Source organism: Aspergillus multicolor (assembly GCF_047715735.1).
Source record: "Aspergillus multicolor strain CBS 133.54 unplaced genomic scaffold BDW74scaffold_36, whole genome shotgun sequence".
Classification (NCBI taxonomy): domain Eukaryota; kingdom Fungi; phylum Ascomycota; class Eurotiomycetes; order Eurotiales; family Aspergillaceae; genus Aspergillus; species Aspergillus multicolor.
In genome coordinates, this window is record NW_027395987.1 from 33,531 (window position 1) to 51,159 (window position 17,629).

The following is a 17,629-nucleotide window of genomic DNA, read 5'->3' on the forward strand; positions in this document are numbered from 1 at the left end:
GACAGAGTGGGTCAATGCTAGACAGACCGCCTCCCGCATCATCGAAAATATTATCGCGGCAGAAAAATAATTTCTGCTGATCGAACTTGTCTAATCTCAAGCACAAAATGGCGCCGAAATCGTTAGCGGAGCAGATTGCTGATCTGGAGGATCTTACACCGAGGGGTATGCATTTTACTTTCCAGAACCACAGATTGTATTCCCCCGTTAATGTTGTTTTTTGAGCAGACTACGATCCCGAGGACATTGAGCGCGGTGGAAACTCCAGCGATGAAGATGTCGAGGTGAAGGATGCCGATGCTGGCCGGGAGCATTACCAGGTTGTAGGGTTAGCTCGCTCCTTTCCCAATGCCATGCCTTGTGGTATATGTGCTAATCAGACTAGCAAAGCGAAACTCCGCAACGAGGACCCAGTGTCGTTGGGCAAGCAGTATGCCGGTTCGCGGGTTAGCAGAGATGCGCTTGACGCCGAGAGCGACGAAGACCCATTCGCGGCGCGATCTAGCGATGAGGGAAGCGACGATGAGAGCGACGATCTCGGAGATGGTGACGAAGATGAAGATGAAGACGAAGACGAGGATATCTCCGGCGAAAGCCAAGACGAGAGGCCCCGGAAATCCAAAGCCCCCAGTGCAAAGGGTCGGAAAGATATTGATGTTGACATGGAGGACTCGGACGAAGACAGCGAAGATGAGGATGAGGATGGCTTCGACCAGGACGGATTCTCCGATGAGGATGACGAAGACGACGAGGAAGGATTCGACGACGACGAGGACGATGACGAATCCGACAAAGAGACCGCAAAACCCAAACGCCGCGTCAAGTTCGCGGGCTCCGACGCCGACGCCTCCGACGACCGCGCCCAACTCCGGCAACTCATGGCAACAGACCAGAAAACCATCGCCGCGACAATCTCTCAAGCCGCCAAGGCCGACGCAGTGAAAGGCCGCGCCGTCAAGCAACAACGCGCCACATTTGACGCTCTCCTCAACGCCCGCATCAAGCTGCAAAAGGGTCTAACAGCAGCGAATCAGCTCGCGACGCAAAGCCAAACCTTCGATGACACCGACGCCGAAGCCTTCAAATCCGCCGAGACCGCCGCGCTAACCCTCTGGTCAACCCTCGAAGACCTCCGCCTCACGCTCGTCGACGCCCAGACACAGGACGAGTCCAAGAAGCGCAAGCGCCCGGCCCCCGCAACACCGAGCACATCAACCTCGTCGTTGTGGAAACGCATGACCGAACTCGAATCCGACAGTCTCGCGCACCGCCGCGCAATCCTCGACAAATGGTCCAACAAAGTTCGCGGCTCGAGCAGCGCCACAACGCTCGCAAATTCCAAGACGAAACTCATCGGGTCTTCGGGAGCCCAGCAAACCATCACCGCCGTGCTCGACGCGCACGTCGCGAGCGAAACAGGCGATATCCGCGGGGGCAAGCGCTCGAAACCCTCCACCACCGACACTGAAGAACAGCCCGTCTACGACGACACAATCTTCTACCAATCCCTCCTGCGCGACCTGGTAAGCCAGCGCATGTCGTCAAGTGACGCAATAACCAACGGCCTCGACACGTTGCACCTCCTCCCCTCGCGCAACGGCGGCGCGATTCATCCCGTAACCGGCATGCGCAAGGACAAGGTCAAGCGCGAGATCGACACGCGGGCGTCGAAGGGCCGCAAGATGCGCTTCGATGTGCATGAGAAGCTGCAGAACTTTATGGCGCCTGAGGAGCGGGGCACGTGGACGCGTCGCGCGAGAGACGAGTTCTTTGCGTCGCTGCTGGGAAGGAGTGCGAGTGGGTTGTTGAGGGAGGAGAGTGGGGATGAGGAGGAGGATGAGAGTATGCGGGGTGGGGAGGAGAGTGAGGAGGATGCTGAGGAGGGGGGACTTAGGCTTTTTAGGAGCTGAGTATCTTGAAAGCAGGAAAGGGTTTGGATTGTGATGGAGTTTGGAAGGGTTTAAAAATCTTGAGAGCTGTACATATACATCTATGCATGCGGTTGACTTGTATAGAAGAAGAGCGTTATCAGCGCAATTTGTGCATTACTATCTCGTTTCCCTATCTCATCCGTACCCTAACGCCTCGTAACGTCGTTAATCATGTCTCATAACCGCTGCTAAGCGAACCACCACCCCTTGCTCCCCTCCGTCGAAGCGTTAACCAACACCTATCCCAATCCCGCACTCTAATCCTTCGAAACCACAGCGGGAGGCTCATACCGCGGCAAAATCGGCCTCGCTGACGCCTCCCAGCTGAAATCCGTCCGTCTCGGTAACCCCATCATGCGCTCACGAACCGCCTGCTGCAACGCCGCCTTGCGCTCTTGCTCTTCGCGAGGCGTCAGGAAGCGCGGATACCCGTGGGCATCAACAACGACGGCACCGCTGACATCGTTATAACTTGGGAGGATGGATTCTGAGGTTGTAGATGGTGGAGGCGATGTACTTTGCGCGTCCATGATTGTGCTTGGTGTGTTTTGTGTGTTTTGGTAGGAGTAGAGGGAGAAAGTTGGTGACGTTGGTGTTCTGGGGTGACTTGGTGAGAACGCTGGGGGGTCGACGTCTTCCCAGGTACTGTCCGTTTGCGGGACTGGTTGGTAGGATGATGCTGATGTTGACGATGATCGATGAGATGACGGGTGTGAGTTGGGCTCCCGAGCAGCTGCCACTGCCGCTGCCTGATGGGTCTTTGATGCAGGCCGAGGGTGCGTCGGGGTTCCAGCAGGAGTGCGCATCTTGCGAGTAAATAGTGTTCGAAGAGAGAGCCTGGACTCTTGCGTTGAAGTAGTCGTAGGCGCAGAAGCAGAAGTATGTGCAGAAGTCGAGCTCACCGAGGACGAGGTCTTGTTATGAAGGAACAGCATGTTGACGGGGATGAGGAATGACGAGGAATGAGATGAGAGTAGGGTATGTCCTCAGCGACGTGCCCAGAGCCCAGGTATGTTTGTGTTTATGTTGCTTCCAGACCGGTTCTCGAGGGGAGACGCATTCGGCGAATCGGCGCTGACGTGGACACGGAGTTGCCGGTGTGCGACACGGCGTTCTCTTTTCTTTTTTCCTCCAGCGTAGTAGATAGTCCGCCACGCAGCTTTCGATTCAAACTGAGAAATGGATCAAAGCACTGTGTTGTGTGACATGAGTCGTGCACCGAAGCCCAGGAATGTGTTGCCGAGTCAATCAGCGTCTAGAATCCGGGGTTGGACTAGTGGGGGGTAAAAGTTGGCAGAGGGAATGTGATAGGCTGAGTGGATTTATTAGCTGGCGAGGATTTCAGCGAGATCTGAGAAGGATCGTACCGTTTACCCTGGAACAGTACGAAGTAGTAGTGGTATGAGATGATGTCGTGATCGGGTAGCTCAAGAGAAGGTTAAGTACCCCAGGAAATGACGGGCACTGGGTCCCTGCCCCTGACCCCTGCGGTGGCCCCCAACGGGAGCTGAGGCCCCATCCAACCCCGCTTTTTGCACCCCGGGCCTCGTGCCTGTGTCTTTCCTTCTAGCAACGCCGCACATCATCAGCTGATCCAAATAGATCGAAATAGCCTCCGCCTCCAAACTCTCTATTTCTGGCTCTAGCCCCCTGCGATCACGATTACCATGGCCAAGCACACTACACAACTTCCCGCTTCCACCTCGCCAGCTCTGGTCCTAGGCCACCCATCGCCCGCCGAATCCCAGCAAATTTGGGGCCAAACCTCAACAATATGGACAGACGCCCTCACAGTCCCACAATATATGGAAGAGTACGCGTACATGCTGACAGTCCCACTCGCCCGGGAGGGCGGAATTACACAGTGGATCCTGGTGGATAGCGAGGCTGCTGACGATCCAAATGAAAGCGCGGGAGGCCAAGGGAGAAGGAGAACGGTGCTTGCATCATGCGAGACTTTTCGCAAGCGCGCTCTGGTCAGCAACACAGTCAACGACTCCGTTGAAGAATGCATCGTCCACGGCATCGCAAGCGTCTTCTGCGCCCCTGAGCTTCGACGCCAAGGGTATGCATCGCGACTATTGAAGGAACTAGGTCGCATCCTGCCAAGCTGGCAAACATCCCCAAAATCAAGATGCGCTGGCAGCGTGCTCTATTCCGACATCAATCCCGAGTTCTACGAGCGGCTAGGCTGGGTCCCCTCCCCGAGCCTTCAGCTGGAATTTCAGCCGCAAGACGTCATTTGCGAGGCGAGGCCGCTTTATGCTGAGGATCTGGAGGCGCTCTGTCGGAGAGATGAGGACATTCTCCGGGCGTCGCTGAGGGGTCCGTCGTCGACGGTCAATGGAACTAAGGTGAAATTCGCCATTATACCGGACCATGCGCATATCCGATGGCACCATAGCAAGGAGGAGTTTGGGGCCAATTCGCTTTTCGCCGGGAGCAGGAAGCCGGACGTCAAAGGGGCGATTGCTGGGTCTGAAGAAAACAGAGTCTGGGTGATCTGGGCACACCGCTTCTACCGGCATCCGGGCAGCAGCGAGTCATCTGCGAATACGCTCTACATCCTTCGTCTCGTCGTGGAGTCCTCAGCTCCTGACGCCAGGGACGTCAAAGCTGTGCTTCACGCCGCTCAGTCCGAAGCTTTGCAGTGGGGGCTAGGAAAGGTCAAGCTATGGAGCCCGACGAGAGAGTTAGAAGAGACAATTGAGGCAGCGGGTGTGAAGTTCGAAAAGGTAACCAGGGAGAAAGACAGCATACCTTGTCTAAACTGGTTCGGAGAAGGCACGACCCGCCAAGTCGAGTGGCTGCTAAATGAGAAGTATGCTTGGTGCTGAGAACGCCTTATGGACATGCAGCTATATTCAAGATGACCCTTATTTTCTCTCCTATATGTCCATTCTAATAGACCAGCCCCCCAAATCCAAGCCCCCCCAAATCCCTGACCTACGCATACACCCGCCCTCGCTTCAGCCGATCCCCTCCCGCCAAAACACCCCAGCCCCGCCACTAACAAAGGCAATATACTCCCTACTACCACCACCAGCATTTCCCCTACCTGCACCAGTCCCAGTCCCATCCCCACCAACCCCAACAAGCCGAACAGGCAAATCATGCAGCAGCCGCGCGCGATCCAGTCCCGACAAGCTACTCCCACCCCGCGGGAGCGGGATATACGGGTTATCCCTCGTCAGCGACGACACATGGCCGAGGATATCCGGGGCAAGAGTCTTGCCCTTGATATACAGCCCCGTAACAGCGCACAGGAAGAGGACGGCCGTCGTGAGAATAAAGAACGAGAGCCACATCGGGTCAATCTTGTAGATTGTTATCATGCGGGATGTGCTTGCGGTCGTCGTGTTGAACGGGGGAACGCGGTAGTCGCTCTCGGTGGAGTCGTTGACCGAGTCAGCGATGGATGCGCGGCTGATGGTGAAGGGGGCAAGCGTTGCTTGGTAGTATGTATTGAAGAGGGTGGTGAGGCGGTCCGAGACGAGCTGCTCGGGCACAGTACTCCAGTCGCGCGTGTAGTACAGATCGTACAGCACCGAGGCATTGTAGATGTAGCTATCGGTAGGCGAGGCCTGAAAGCGGTCGAGCGCGCCGGCGGCGTAGGGGAACTGGCTAAGGAGGAAGAACAGCGAGACCCAGTCGTAGTCGTTGAGCTGCCAGAAGTCGGTCCACGGTGTTAGTCTGCTGGGTCGCTTGTCCTTCTCTGAACGGCGCATGCGTGTGACGGCGCAGACGGCGTTGGGACAGGATATCGTGGACTCGATGAAGATGGTGGAGACGGTGCAGGTGTAGAGGGCTGTGGCGTTGAAGGATTCCCCGTTGGTTTTATCCCGCGAGCCGTAGAAGAGGGTCATGGCGGAGGTGTTGCGGGATGGGGCGGTGAAGTTGAAGTTTGTGTCCATGAAGAAGCTGGAGTGTGGTTGCTCTAGCGGACTGCGCAGGTACTGGGTGTTGTTGTAGAGGTTTGAGGCGTTGTGGTTGAGCAGTTTGCCGTCCCCGGCCATCGTCTGGTAGGCGTCGCTGTCGTCGACGTTGAGCACGAGGGTATGGCAGTCGAAGTCTAGATACTGTGATTCGACCGAGAATTAAGCGAGCAGAGTCGGCGGGATTCCCCGTAGGACCAACCCGACCAGCGACGAGTACGTCAGGTTGTCGTCTTGATGAGTTGCTCTCCAGGGATTCGTGCCATTCGTGGAGAGATCCGCCGGTAGAGCTCGCATCAGCGGCATCTTGGGCCAGCCCCATACATCACGCGGCGAGCTTTTTACCTCGTCTGAAGAAAGCAATGAGGCAGTGTAGATCGAGTTGACGGCGGCCACGGTATCCTGTGTGCTAGAGCTGCCGGCAAAGTTGGAGCTGATGTTCATGTCCATGTACCCGACGGTGAGATTGCCCGCCACCGCCGTTGTTGTCTCTGAAACCATTCGCAGTCCACTCTGGCCACCGAGGGGCGACATGGCCCACAGGAAGACGATGGGGATTGTGACGAGCCCCGGGCGCCGTAACGCGAGGATGGAGGCGAGGGTTCCTGCGAAACTGGTGCTGCCATTCAGTTGCTCGAGGAGCTGGTAATAAGCAAATGTCAGTCCAGGTCCCACAATCAGGAAATTGGGGAGGGCAGGTATATTCACCCCTAGAGAGGCGCTATTCTCTGCTCGCCATAGAGCCCAGCTCCGCATCATGCTCCCGGCAATCGCTGCAAAGACAATAGGGAACACCGTCGGACTGACTTTCGTGGCTTCAACGATCCTGCCGCCGTAATCGGAGACCTCTTTGCCGTCGAGGTGTATAACGAAACCCGCTAATACTAGGGGATCGTCAGCTGTTTTGTACAGGAAGACCGACGGACAACAACAGTAGATATCATACCTAAGAAGGAGAGGGTGCAACAAGCCAGGAAAACTTCAAGCCCGGTTGAAAAAGCCTCGGATTTCAAATTGCGCTGGAGCCCTTGCGGCTGCGGCCAATGGTACCTTTCGAGACCCTTGTCCGGTACAGGAATACCAGTAGTTTGTTCCTGCAGGTGAGAGGCTTCGTTCTCGTTCTCATTGGAATTGGAATTAGAGCCGGATGGTAACAGCTCTAGCTCGAGGTCATGCGTGCTTATCTCCGCCATGCTCCTCTCAAGCGAGCCCAGATATGACGGCGCGAGCGCGAGCTCCAGCTCGCTTTGCAGCGGGCTGACCTCCATGACAGCAACGGTCTCATTGTCGTCCGCCGCGTGCTCTGCAGGCGTATTCTCCGGGCTTCCAGTTCCAGTTCCAGTTCCGGGAAGCTGCACCGCGCTGTCGTTCCTGGGTTCGGCCATGTCTACCACTTGCGAAGGCTGAACAGAATCATCTATTGCATCTGGTATGCAGAGAAAGCGGAAGGGGGTCTGAGAAATAGCTTGAGATGGGCAACGAGCCTCATTCCACCTCAGACGGCCAGCGACATCGACCTGAAAGCTGGGGTGACACAATGTCTTCAGCCGCCGCGGACTGGTTACAATTGTCCGTCATGCAGGAGGCCAGATCCCTGCCTCGAGACGAAACACGGCTGTCTATGGCCAGTCGTGCAGATAACACCTGGTTCGATGTGACAGACTACATCGGTCCAGCTCGCAAGCGCCCTGGTTGATAGGTCGCTCAAGACCACGGGTCGCCTCTTGCTTGAATATAATTGCACGATCCATATCGCACAGTCTTACAATGAGATTACCGTCAATAGATACCTGACATGTTTCCAATGACAACTGTTTGTCAGACTCCAGCATGTGTACCTAAGCTAAATGGAAGCGAGACTGCGAGGACAGATTCTCGTATCACTCGATGAGACACCGTCACTGGTGAAGGCTTACTCACATGCGCTATCAAGTAAGTAAATTCTCAATTACGCCGTACCAGAAGTATAATATCACCAAGATTGTAACCGAGAGCTCATGCGACAGCCCCGACCATGCCTCACCTACCATCGCTGTACCTGGGTATAACCCTGCCACCACCTGCATATGATATTATGCCTTCATCACAATCTCACTCTTGTCCTCGGACAAGGCAATGCTACCTACACGACAAAGCATCCAAATCGCCAAGCAAAGTACCCTCCCCTCCCACCGGCACACGGGCACTTTCCAAAATCCCCCTCACAATAGCCACGTACAGCGCCATCGCTCTCTCCACGCCCTCCCGCGTAAACAGCCGCTCGTCATACTACATCTTAAACCGGTGCCTTCGCACATCCTTAAACACTTCAAACATGATCGCGTCATTCACAGGCATAGTGACCTGGCTCATGGCCATGACGACCCTGCGCATGTGTTTCTCATGGTCCGGATTGTGATCGGGAATCATTATCCTTTTGCGCAGATTTCGGGGAAGAAGCGGAAGCAGGGACAGGCTCAAAGGGTTGAAAAAGGAGGAGCGTCTTAGCACCGTGTGTTTTCCTATCGACGCCAAGGGCACCGTAGACATCAGCCAGGGCGACGAGGCCGTTTTCCGTGATGCGCCAGAATGCAGACTGAGTTGAGCGTAGGAGCGTGATCAGTGGCATTGATGGATTGGAGAGGTCGGAGCGGATGGGGAGAAAGTTAGCGCAGGCGCCGTTGATCATTTGCGGGTTGGCGATGCCGCCGACGTTGCGGCCCGTGTGGAGGTAGTCGTATAGGACATTTGTTGATTCGCTGAGATGGATGAGGAGGATGCTGTAGGCTGTTTGGAAGATGGTGGATGGGGTGACCCTCGCGCTCGCCGTGGCCGATTTAGAGAAGCCGTCAAGGGAGTCTGGGAAGGTTGCGACAATGGTGTCGCGGACTCAAGCGTCGGATATATTGAACGGGTACGTGAAGCTCGTTCCGGCCAGCTGGGCCTTCCAGAATGACAGCATCTCTGTTGTGTCAGCTTGGTGGATATGCTCGATGAAGGCGCGGAATGGAGTGACTTGTGGCAGCGGCCGATTCTCTCGCAAGGCGGCAAACTGCTCATCGAAAATGCGCAAGAGTGTTCCGTCGTATGAGGCATGATCGAGCTTGATGCACAGGTCCATGGCACCGTCCGGGTATTGGAGAATGAGGTATTGTACGAATGGCCTGCCCAAGGAGAGCCTCGAGTCCCAGTGAGATCGGATGAGGGTGTCCTTTTCGATGGGATTGGAGCATGATGTAACTGCCAGATCAAGTGTAGGTCTCTTCAAGACCACCTGCACCCAGCTGTCCGGGTCTTTCTCCTCCTGACGCAGGTACATTGCTCGCAAGATTTGGTTCTCCGCGGTCAATCTCCTGGTCAGCTCAGTCCAGCGGGCCAGGTCAAACCCTCGAGGGAGATTCCTTACTATCATCAGCTGTCAGAATTGGTCCATGCTGTGGCTCTGGGTTAGGAACTCCTTTTGACCGGGACCACAAGGATATATATCTTCTATTTCTTCAGGCCTCAGTCCGACGGGACGGAGGGCATCGTGAACAAAGTTGGAAATGGTTAACTCCACGGGTTTTAAGATAGACGCATTCTGCTCCACGGGTACGATCCGCTCACTCTGGTCCTTGAGGAGTGGGAAACTGAGGATTTCGTCCACCGAAATGGCGTACTTGTATTGACGAAAGAATGCTGACCAGGTTGATGGCTGCGATGGAGTCGCCAGCGTAATGATAAAACGAGTCTGAAAGACGCAGACTGTCTGCAGAGACGCCAAACAATTCCGCTCAAGCATCTTCGACAATCTTCGCTGTGGGTGACAGCGTCACGGTCCCTGAGCCAACGGCGAGTTCCACATCCCCAGTGGGTGCAGAACTGTATTATGCTACTTCATTCGGGCCTATACTCTCTCCAAGATTCGCCAACGTGTTCCGATTGATCTTTCCCGAAGGAAGAAGAGAGAATTCTCGCAGGGGTAGAAAGAGCTTTGGGATCATATAATGTGCCAACGAATTCAATCGCGACAGCAAGGTCTCCGGTTCAAGAATTGCCCTCGGGTATAGGAATGTGCCCTTGTCAGCCTCCAAATCTGCACGTTCAAGCGGCACATAGAAAGCCACGAGTTGCTTCTTGCGATGAATCTTCGCCAGGCCAGCAATGCAGTGTGAAAGCAAGTCAGCCGCATTCCGGAGAATCACATTCTCGACCTCCCCCAGCTCGATTCGGAAGCCATTCAGCTTGATCTGGCTGTCCTTCCTTCCGAGGCACTCGATCTCGCCATTGGCGCTCCACCGGGCGTAGTCCCATGTGCGGTAGATCACACGCCCGTCGTCCATTTTGAGAAAGACGGCCGATGTTGCCTCGGGATGGTTGAGGTAGCCTAGCGCAACTTGGGCGCCGCTCAGACAGAGCTCTCCCACTGTCCCCCAAGCACAGGCTCCAACCGGGTAGGATGCAGAATATGAGCTCGGACAGCTTTCAGGGGGGTGCCTATGCTCTTGAGGCTCCCACCAGGTGTGACCTTTGATACAGTGGCAAGTACCGTTGCCTCGGTCGGCCCTGTTGTATCCTGTCAGTTTGGATAATTGATAGCTAAAACAGAACAAAGCATGGAAAGCCCACCGTACCCATTGAAGATATCCATTCGTGGAGCCCAAGTGGACGCCAGCTCAGGGGTGATCGGCTTTCCACAGACCACCAATGCTTGCAGACTGGGAACATCATCCGGGGCGAGCAACTTGGCGATCGTCGGCGTGATCACCAACTGCGTGATACCAAAGTGGTTGACGCATCCGGCGAGGTCATTCATCATTGAATGCTGATCTGCTATGCAAATCGGCCCATCACCACCAATCACCGTAAAGACATCAAAGTAAGATGCGTCAAAAGCATAGTTCAGGAACCGGAGCATCCTCCACTCCGAATCGAAGTTGCATGCTTCAATCATCCCCTCTGTTGCTGCTGCGCTGGAGGCGTGCGAGACTTGCACGCCCTTGGGAAGACCAATTGAGCCACTGGTATAGATCACATATGCCAGGTCTTGTGGACTGGGGTAGACTTTCTTACCGTACCTAATCCTCCTGATAGCCCACCAAGCTATCATCATGTTTATTACTCTTCGTGGGAGTGGAAACGGCAGTACCGAGCCTGAGCAGGTCGCCTCTCGCGATGCCATCCCCAGCGATGACCAAGCCCGTGTGCGCCGTGGCCGCCGCCCCGCCTGTCTCATGTCAAACAAAAAAGGTACGGGAATTTGAATATTTCTCGATCAGGTGGATCCTAGTGGACTAATCATATCACCCAAATAGCTCCGATGCACTGGCCGCAATGATGACTGCGATGGGTGCCGTGCTCGCTCAATCGCCTGTCTGTTCTCCGCCAGCGCCAGCACCACGCGAGTCCCCTCTAGCCCCGATTCTCGCAATAAACACGCTCGGCCCAAAAGCCGTTTGCTTTCATCAGCACAACCGCGGCCACAGTCACAATCCCAGCAGTCCGTTGCACCACCAGAGCACCACACGCAGGCTGACGTTGATGCCGACGAGAATGCCTGGGTTATGGACGAGGCGGACCCCGGGGCCTTTGACCCCGATATCTCGACCGTCCTGCTCGGAATCGAAGAATTCGCCCGTGCACACCCCTCTATTGACCCCGGGATCATGGCGAGCGATGCGTATCCGCTGTCGGATTTCTTCAATGGGCTGCAACAGCCTGCTGCTCAAAACCAAAACCAGACTCATAGTTTGGCCGCATCACCCACTGCCCAAGGATCGTGGACAGACACCCATTCAGGTTTGACTGGCAGCATCATCGCCCTACAACTCGAAAACGTGAATGCTCCTACATTCGCTTCCGGTACCGCGAGAAGGGGTGGTTCGCAACCATCCCCGACCTCTGCCTCCGGCCTAGGTTCGTTGTCGGCCTCCAAGGGTAAGGGTATCGCTCCCGCCACTTTCAGCCCCAGCCCCGGCTCCAGTTGCAATATTAACTGCCTCTACAACACAGTGCGTGTCGTCCAGCAACTTGACGACAACGACTTCCGTAACACAACCATGAATCTGGCCCAGGTCTGCCAGCTGCAAAAGTGGATTTTGACGCAGTGCTACAAGCCCCTGCTCGCTTGTGAGACGTGTTAAACCATTCCAACCGTGCATACAGTTCTCATGATCATCTGCGACCGCCTTGCCAAAACGTTCGAGTGCATCCACAAGCGTATCCGGAAGGCCAATAGCCTGATGGGCGTGGGTACGGGCATAACAGACCCAGATAATGAACTGGCAGGCGGAATCTCGGACACCCCTGACGTCGACACGGACATGAACACCACCGCCCGCGATGCGAACCAGAAGTATGACCCCGCTCGCCAGCTACTCTCACCGAAGACCCCAGGCTCCGATTCCCGCGAACAGCTCTTCTGCGCGACCTCGCGTCGCCCCGCCGCGCGGGCCAACTGCAACCCGGATCTATTCGCATCGGGCTCGGATATCAGGACCATGTACTCGAGCGAAGAGCAGTTCCATATGATTCGCGCGCTATTGAATCGGTTAGCGAGCACGAGCGCCAGCCAATTTGCCGACGCGCGCGGGTCGAAGCTCGAGGTTTCGAATGGCCGTCTTGTGCGTGCGGCATATGAGATTGATCAGGAGCTGCAGGGTGTGTTGGGAGAAATTGATGGGAGTCGTGGGCATGGACTTCGCTAATGTAAGGCCAGTGAGTGGCAGTCAGTCTGTCAGTCTGGCCTTCGACTGAGGTCGGTTTCTGTCAGTGGATATTTCCCATTTTGCACGGTCTTAAGCACTTTGGAATCATGTATGTTGGCTAGGTAGCTTGCTAAAGTTTCCAGTACGCAGTATGGTTGTTATATCACCACAATCAGTGTACCAGTGATGATATATTGCCCGAGGGGCCGTGACTGTCGCAGATATCCCGGGGCTCTAAAAGCTAACATAAAACATAGGTACACCTGTTTTCTTCCACAATTTATCCCATGTCGTCCCTATCCAATATCTTGCCTGTCCCGTGCCGTCCCCATCCTGTGCCGTCCTCTTCCTATATTGTCACATCCCATGCCGTTCCTATCACATACCGTCCCCATCCCATGCCGCCCCCTTAACATTTGTCCTTACGGACGACAACATTCCAATTACTACGATAGAACACCTGGCCAGCAGTATTTCCCCCCTTGACGCAACGACTTTCAATATAGGACGCGGCATCAGCCACGATATTCCAGCTGGCAAGGTTATGGGTGCCACGATTCTAAAGAGATCACTCTCGTATCAGCACGCATTCCCATGGTTTCATTCCAACGGCATTGTGCAACGAGAACCTTAGATTTACAACTCACATCATTGCAAAGAAAGATAGCAGCTTTCTTCGAGCAGCTGACCCGGCCGCAAACCGCCGGTCCGGCGGGCAGCGAGGGCGTTCCCTGAACACCGCGCAACTTGTTGATACTCTTCCGGATGCGCTTCCTGCTACAGCCCTCCCACCTGCCAAAGCAGAAGTATTCTTTGATGGTTTGGCGTTTGGTGAGGGTTGCAGATGGGGTGGGGGCCGGGGTGGTTGCGTCGGCATCGGGATCGACATCCTCAGGCTCGTCGTCGTCGTCATTCTCGTCCTCGGCCTCGGTCTCCAGGCCTAGGGTCATGCTGTACTCGGGGTTTATTTCGACGAGCTGCCTGTACACTTCCTGGATCGTGCCGTTTAGCGTGACGTGCGGACCGTCGGGGGAGATCGCGACGTCCCAGGCGACTTCGGCCATGGCGTAGCCTGGGATTTGAGTGGTGGTGTCCAAGTTGGAGGCTGCTGCGGTGGGCTAGGATTGGCGGAGTGATTAGCATTCAATGCGATGCAATTTGCCATTGGCGATGTATCTGGCAAAGGATATACGGTACTAACTGCAAAGGCAAGGAAGCCACGAAGAGGGCCATCTTGAGGGTAGTGTACATCACGTTCTTGTTCATGATGGTGATCTTGTTGATTCTGGTCTTTGTTAAATGACTCTGATGAGCTTAAACTTGGTAGTTGGCTGTGTCTTGGTTGAGAGAGTGAGTCGAGGTGAGAAAGCAAGGCCCTTTTAAAGAAATGTTCCTGGCGTGCTCGGAGGGCCATTACCTAATTAAGGATGTCGTATCTGCTCTTGCCGTCAGGATGTAACATTGTAGCATAGGAGTTGGGTCTCATCGCTCTCGCTCTCGGGGTTCAAATTCGCTGTGCCATGGATGCGCCTGGAGTCATGCGTGGAACTATCTTCAAGGGTGCAAATATCTCCGACCTTCATCTCGGACAATGAATACTGTTTCACTTTATAGCAACTATAAGTGGTACATCCACTTGTTGCACTAACCCTTCATTCGCTCTCCTTAAATTCAGCTGGCTTTAGACCAGGGAAGCAACACAGAAATCCAAGTCTGCTTCCTATTCAGCTGCGTACTGGATATCTATGGTACCCTTCACTGACCACCTGTATCAGATCGTTGGGACAACCACCTTCATCCCATAACAAAGAGCACATCCTAAAACGTCATACCCATGATGTTGGAGAGTTCATACTCCGAGACATTTCAAAGAGTATAGAGACCCGCGCCAGTCCGCCTCTGGCTTCAGTGCTGCAATAGCCATCGGTTACCTACTACAAAGGGTCGTTATCCACAAGGCACGGCCGTATTGAATCCAGGGGCGTTCCCCTACATATGTCATGCGGCGCCGCCCCCTACGACCGTCCACAAAGGCCGATTTGTCACCGCGCGAGGTGACATTTGCAAGCCGTCAGCCAGCTCGTGGGGGCTTCTCCAGAGGTTGGGGACAGGGGGTAAGTGCTACCTGTCGCCGGCCCCTCGATCCCAATCCCTGCTATCATATCCTTTTACATTATATCACATACGATGGCAATGATCTCGCCAAATCCTTTCTGGTGTGGGACGTGGAGGCTTCCAGGGAGTAACCTTCAAAAGCGTCGATAGCACCACCAGCAAGGCTGAACAAGCATCTCAAGAAACATGGCCCTTGTATAAGTCTGGAAGTCCGCCTAAGACAGGCTTGTACTACGGGTAGGAGGGCCAGTGTGTCAACAGCCGGAAACATTATGATATAGATTAACCTGCGTTGTTGCTGGCTGACCGGGCATCTTATATATCCTCAACTATGAGCCATAATGGGGTGCTTGTATCTGCTAGACAATCATGCCCAGGATGTCAATCATGTACCTACTCCATGATACAGGACCAATGTGCAAACGGGAGATGATGATATACTGATACCATTTTCAGCGTCGACCCTTAAATTTCCGAAGTAACTTGCCGAATCAATTGCGAGCCAATCTCTCTGACTGCTTCCGTGAGTCACCTTGTACGTAACCTCAACAGGTCAGGCTAGTCGTGGCTAAAAGCAAAATACCCACGCCCCCAAAGGCAATAGCGACTCCCATATAGGAAATGCGAATGACCCAGTCCTAAAGCAACCATGCATGCCAAGACGTCGATAAGGTATGCACCTACATGTTGCCGTCGCTCCTAATCTCTCACGAGGCTTTGTCAATGCAGTCAGATTGGATTTTGGTTAGATGTTGGGGCCAGAGTCCCAGAGTCCCAGACCCCTGTATCGGCCTCATCCTAGTCAGGCTCTGCAAAGTTATCAGATGGCCTGTGCGGCATTGACTCTCTTCAATAGGCCATCCTGCAGTAAACGTAGTCAAGTATCGAATTTGCTAGTGGTCTTCTCAAAGGATAAGCGTAAGGGGGGCGAGTTCTCACGTAAAGAACTGTGCATGATGAGGTTATTGCCGTGGTACTAGGTATGGTAGGTAATCCTATAATAGAAAGTGATCTAGTCAGCCACATGGGTGCCGTCACACAAAGTAGTCTGTGTAAGGCTTTACCTACCTGTATTCCGACTAGCTAATACAGCTCCGGACTAGACAGTCTTTCCAAATCCTTTGCTCGTTCGAGCGCTAGAATCCAGCACAATTCTAAGTTTAGAGTTCTCCTATCTCACCGGGCACCTAGCCCTGAGACCAATGCACATCTGGGGTCGACTGGGCGGGCCACGAACCTCTCCAGCTCCAACGGCAGGTCTGGCATCCATCCCGCAGTGCCTCCCTAAAAACAGGCGATTATTGGTCGACACTTTGAGGCTCTATAGATCAACGAGAAATACTTGAAAATGAATGAATCTAACACAGCATCGTGATTATCTTGCTGGAGAACTTGAAGAGCGAATGGCAATACGAAGAGGACACAATTTGAATACAGGCTAAGTATAGGTGTCGAAGGGTAAGCGGAGACTGCTCATCTGACCTCACCCGATCAATGCTCACCCTCTTACCGTAAAGGAGCAACGTCGGGATCAGGACGGTGGGCCGCGCTGTTGGTGAGGTCGTACCATATCTCCACCATAGAATCCCCGACCAATGGAGCGAGAACGCTGACGGTGCAATCAAGTCAAAGCTGTACCACTAGAACCATCGATTCTAGAGCCGCCGATACATAGTGATGGGCTACACATACTTCGGCGAATAGAGGATATAAGATTACTTACGGCTGGAAAGTCAAGGGTTGAGTCTAACATGCATCCCATCATAGGATATGTCCGTCGCCCGGTAGGTATGAATATTCGCCCAGGTGATTCCCAAGGTGGTTCCTGCATTTTTCAGGTTGAATCTGGATCGCCTGTCGTTGGTTAACCGCGTTGTACATGCTCAAGTAACTTGATTGGCTCGTAGCCAGCTAATGTACCACGGCACAAAGATATATATAGTTACAGTAATCCTCATGACAAATCAAGAAACCAAATGGGTACGCACATACAATATCACAGGCACACAGCCAGCCCCCTTAGCTTATAGAAGAATGGTAATCTCTCTGGCTATTATGCGAAGAGTCATCACCAGATGCGCTTAGAGGTTTTAGGGAAATAAATCGAGTAACCATGCAAGCTCTTGACATGAATTACAGCAGGAGCTACCTTCCTTACCATACCCACCAAGTACAACAGAACCAGACACACAAGATGTTAGTACCGCGCCTACAAATTCACAGACAGGAGAACAGGCCTTCCGCTTGCAGACATTGCAATCATCCTAACACTCTAAATCTCCACTTTAGTGTAACAAGCTGCCTTGTCCATTATTTCAATTCCTGGCACACGTACCTCTAATCCCTTCTCGAGGTCATAGCAAACAGAAACACTAGCTGTTGAGCCTCATTCTCCGCACCTCCCTCGTACTGCTATGTGGTACAAAGTGCGCTGATTGGTTATGATCCATGCACGAATGCATTGCAACGGTGCGCGCATGAGCTGTCATAGGTAGGACAGGCGCTGAGCCGGTCGCATATGGTCGTGGATCATTCCAAATTGCCTTGGATACACGTGTTCTGTCGGATTAGGGTGCATATGCAGGAAGGGCAAACGGGTACTGGTGGGAGAGCACTGCTTCAGCCGCGCGAGATACAACTCGTCTAGCCAGAGTTTCGGAAGGTAGGGAATGGCCGGTGTGCTGAAGTAGACGCGCTGGAGACCATCGCTCCTAGGGGGAATTGCGCTGTCGGTGGTGACCTACTGCGGCTTGGTAGCCACTTTGGTAATGAGGATGACGTCGAGCAAGAGGCGAAGCGTCTGGTATATGAAGTCTCATGTGTACTCCAGGCGCTCAAAGTCGTCCTCGTGGGTCAGCTCGGTGCGATTAGCGGACTTGGCCTTGCGTAGACATCTTCTGGATGTCTCTTCTGGATGTCTCTTCTGGATGTCTCTTCTGGATGTCTCTTCTGGATGTCTCTTCTGGATGTCTCTTCTGGATGT

At 54.0% G+C, this 17,629-nt stretch overlaps 7 protein-coding genes across 7 annotated transcripts; 2 read left to right on the plus strand and 5 right to left on the minus strand.

Annotated features, from left to right (window-relative positions):
• Positions 1–107: 107 nt before the first annotated feature.
• BDW74DRAFT_170632 (AATF family protein) lies at positions 108–1,910 on the plus strand (the record flags this gene model as incomplete). Its single annotated transcript, XM_073727194.1, has 3 exons — positions 108–165; positions 229–328; positions 386–1,910. 3 exons carry the CDS (start codon positions 108–110, stop codon positions 1,908–1,910), a joined length of 1,683 nt encoding a protein of 560 aa, XP_073579370.1.
• A 278-nt stretch (positions 1,911–2,188) lies between these two features.
• On the minus strand, positions 2,189–2,866 carry BDW74DRAFT_182479 (uncharacterized protein; the record flags this gene model as incomplete). The annotated part of the gene is made up of 1 exon (XM_073730271.1): positions 2,189–2,866. The coding sequence occupies one exon, from the start codon at positions 2,864–2,866 to the stop codon at positions 2,189–2,191; it is 678 nt and encodes a 225-aa protein (XP_073579371.1).
• A 732-nt stretch (positions 2,867–3,598) lies between these two features.
• On the plus strand, positions 3,599–4,769 carry BDW74DRAFT_188086 (uncharacterized protein; the record flags this gene model as incomplete). The annotated part of the gene is made up of 1 exon (XM_073731642.1): positions 3,599–4,769. One exon carries the CDS (start codon positions 3,599–3,601, stop codon positions 4,766–4,768), a length of 1,170 nt encoding a protein of 389 aa, XP_073579372.1.
• Positions 4,770–4,900: 131 nt separating this feature from the next.
• On the minus strand, positions 4,901–7,251 carry BDW74DRAFT_182481 (uncharacterized protein; the record flags this gene model as incomplete). The annotated part of the gene is made up of 3 exons (XM_073730272.1): positions 4,901–6,010; positions 6,074–6,750; positions 6,813–7,251. 3 exons carry the CDS (start codon positions 7,249–7,251, stop codon positions 4,901–4,903), a joined length of 2,226 nt encoding a protein of 741 aa, XP_073579373.1.
• A 995-nt stretch (positions 7,252–8,246) lies between these two features.
• BDW74DRAFT_182482 (uncharacterized protein) lies at positions 8,247–9,164 on the minus strand (the record flags this gene model as incomplete). The annotated part of the gene is made up of 2 exons (XM_073730273.1): positions 8,247–8,667; positions 8,764–9,164. 2 exons carry the CDS (start codon positions 9,162–9,164, stop codon positions 8,247–8,249), a joined length of 822 nt encoding a protein of 273 aa, XP_073579374.1.
• A 547-nt stretch (positions 9,165–9,711) lies between these two features.
• Positions 9,712–10,937, minus strand: BDW74DRAFT_182483 (uncharacterized protein; the record flags this gene model as incomplete). The annotated part of the gene is made up of 2 exons (XM_073730274.1): positions 9,712–10,390; positions 10,459–10,937. 2 exons carry the CDS (start codon positions 10,935–10,937, stop codon positions 9,712–9,714), a joined length of 1,158 nt encoding a protein of 385 aa, XP_073579375.1.
• A 2,003-nt stretch (positions 10,938–12,940) lies between these two features.
• On the minus strand, positions 12,941–13,797 carry BDW74DRAFT_182485 (uncharacterized protein; the record flags this gene model as incomplete). Its single annotated transcript, XM_073730275.1, has 3 exons — positions 12,941–13,090; positions 13,179–13,649; positions 13,729–13,797. 3 exons carry the CDS (start codon positions 13,795–13,797, stop codon positions 12,941–12,943), a joined length of 690 nt encoding a protein of 229 aa, XP_073579376.1.
• Between the last annotated feature and the right edge of the window lie 3,832 nt (positions 13,798–17,629).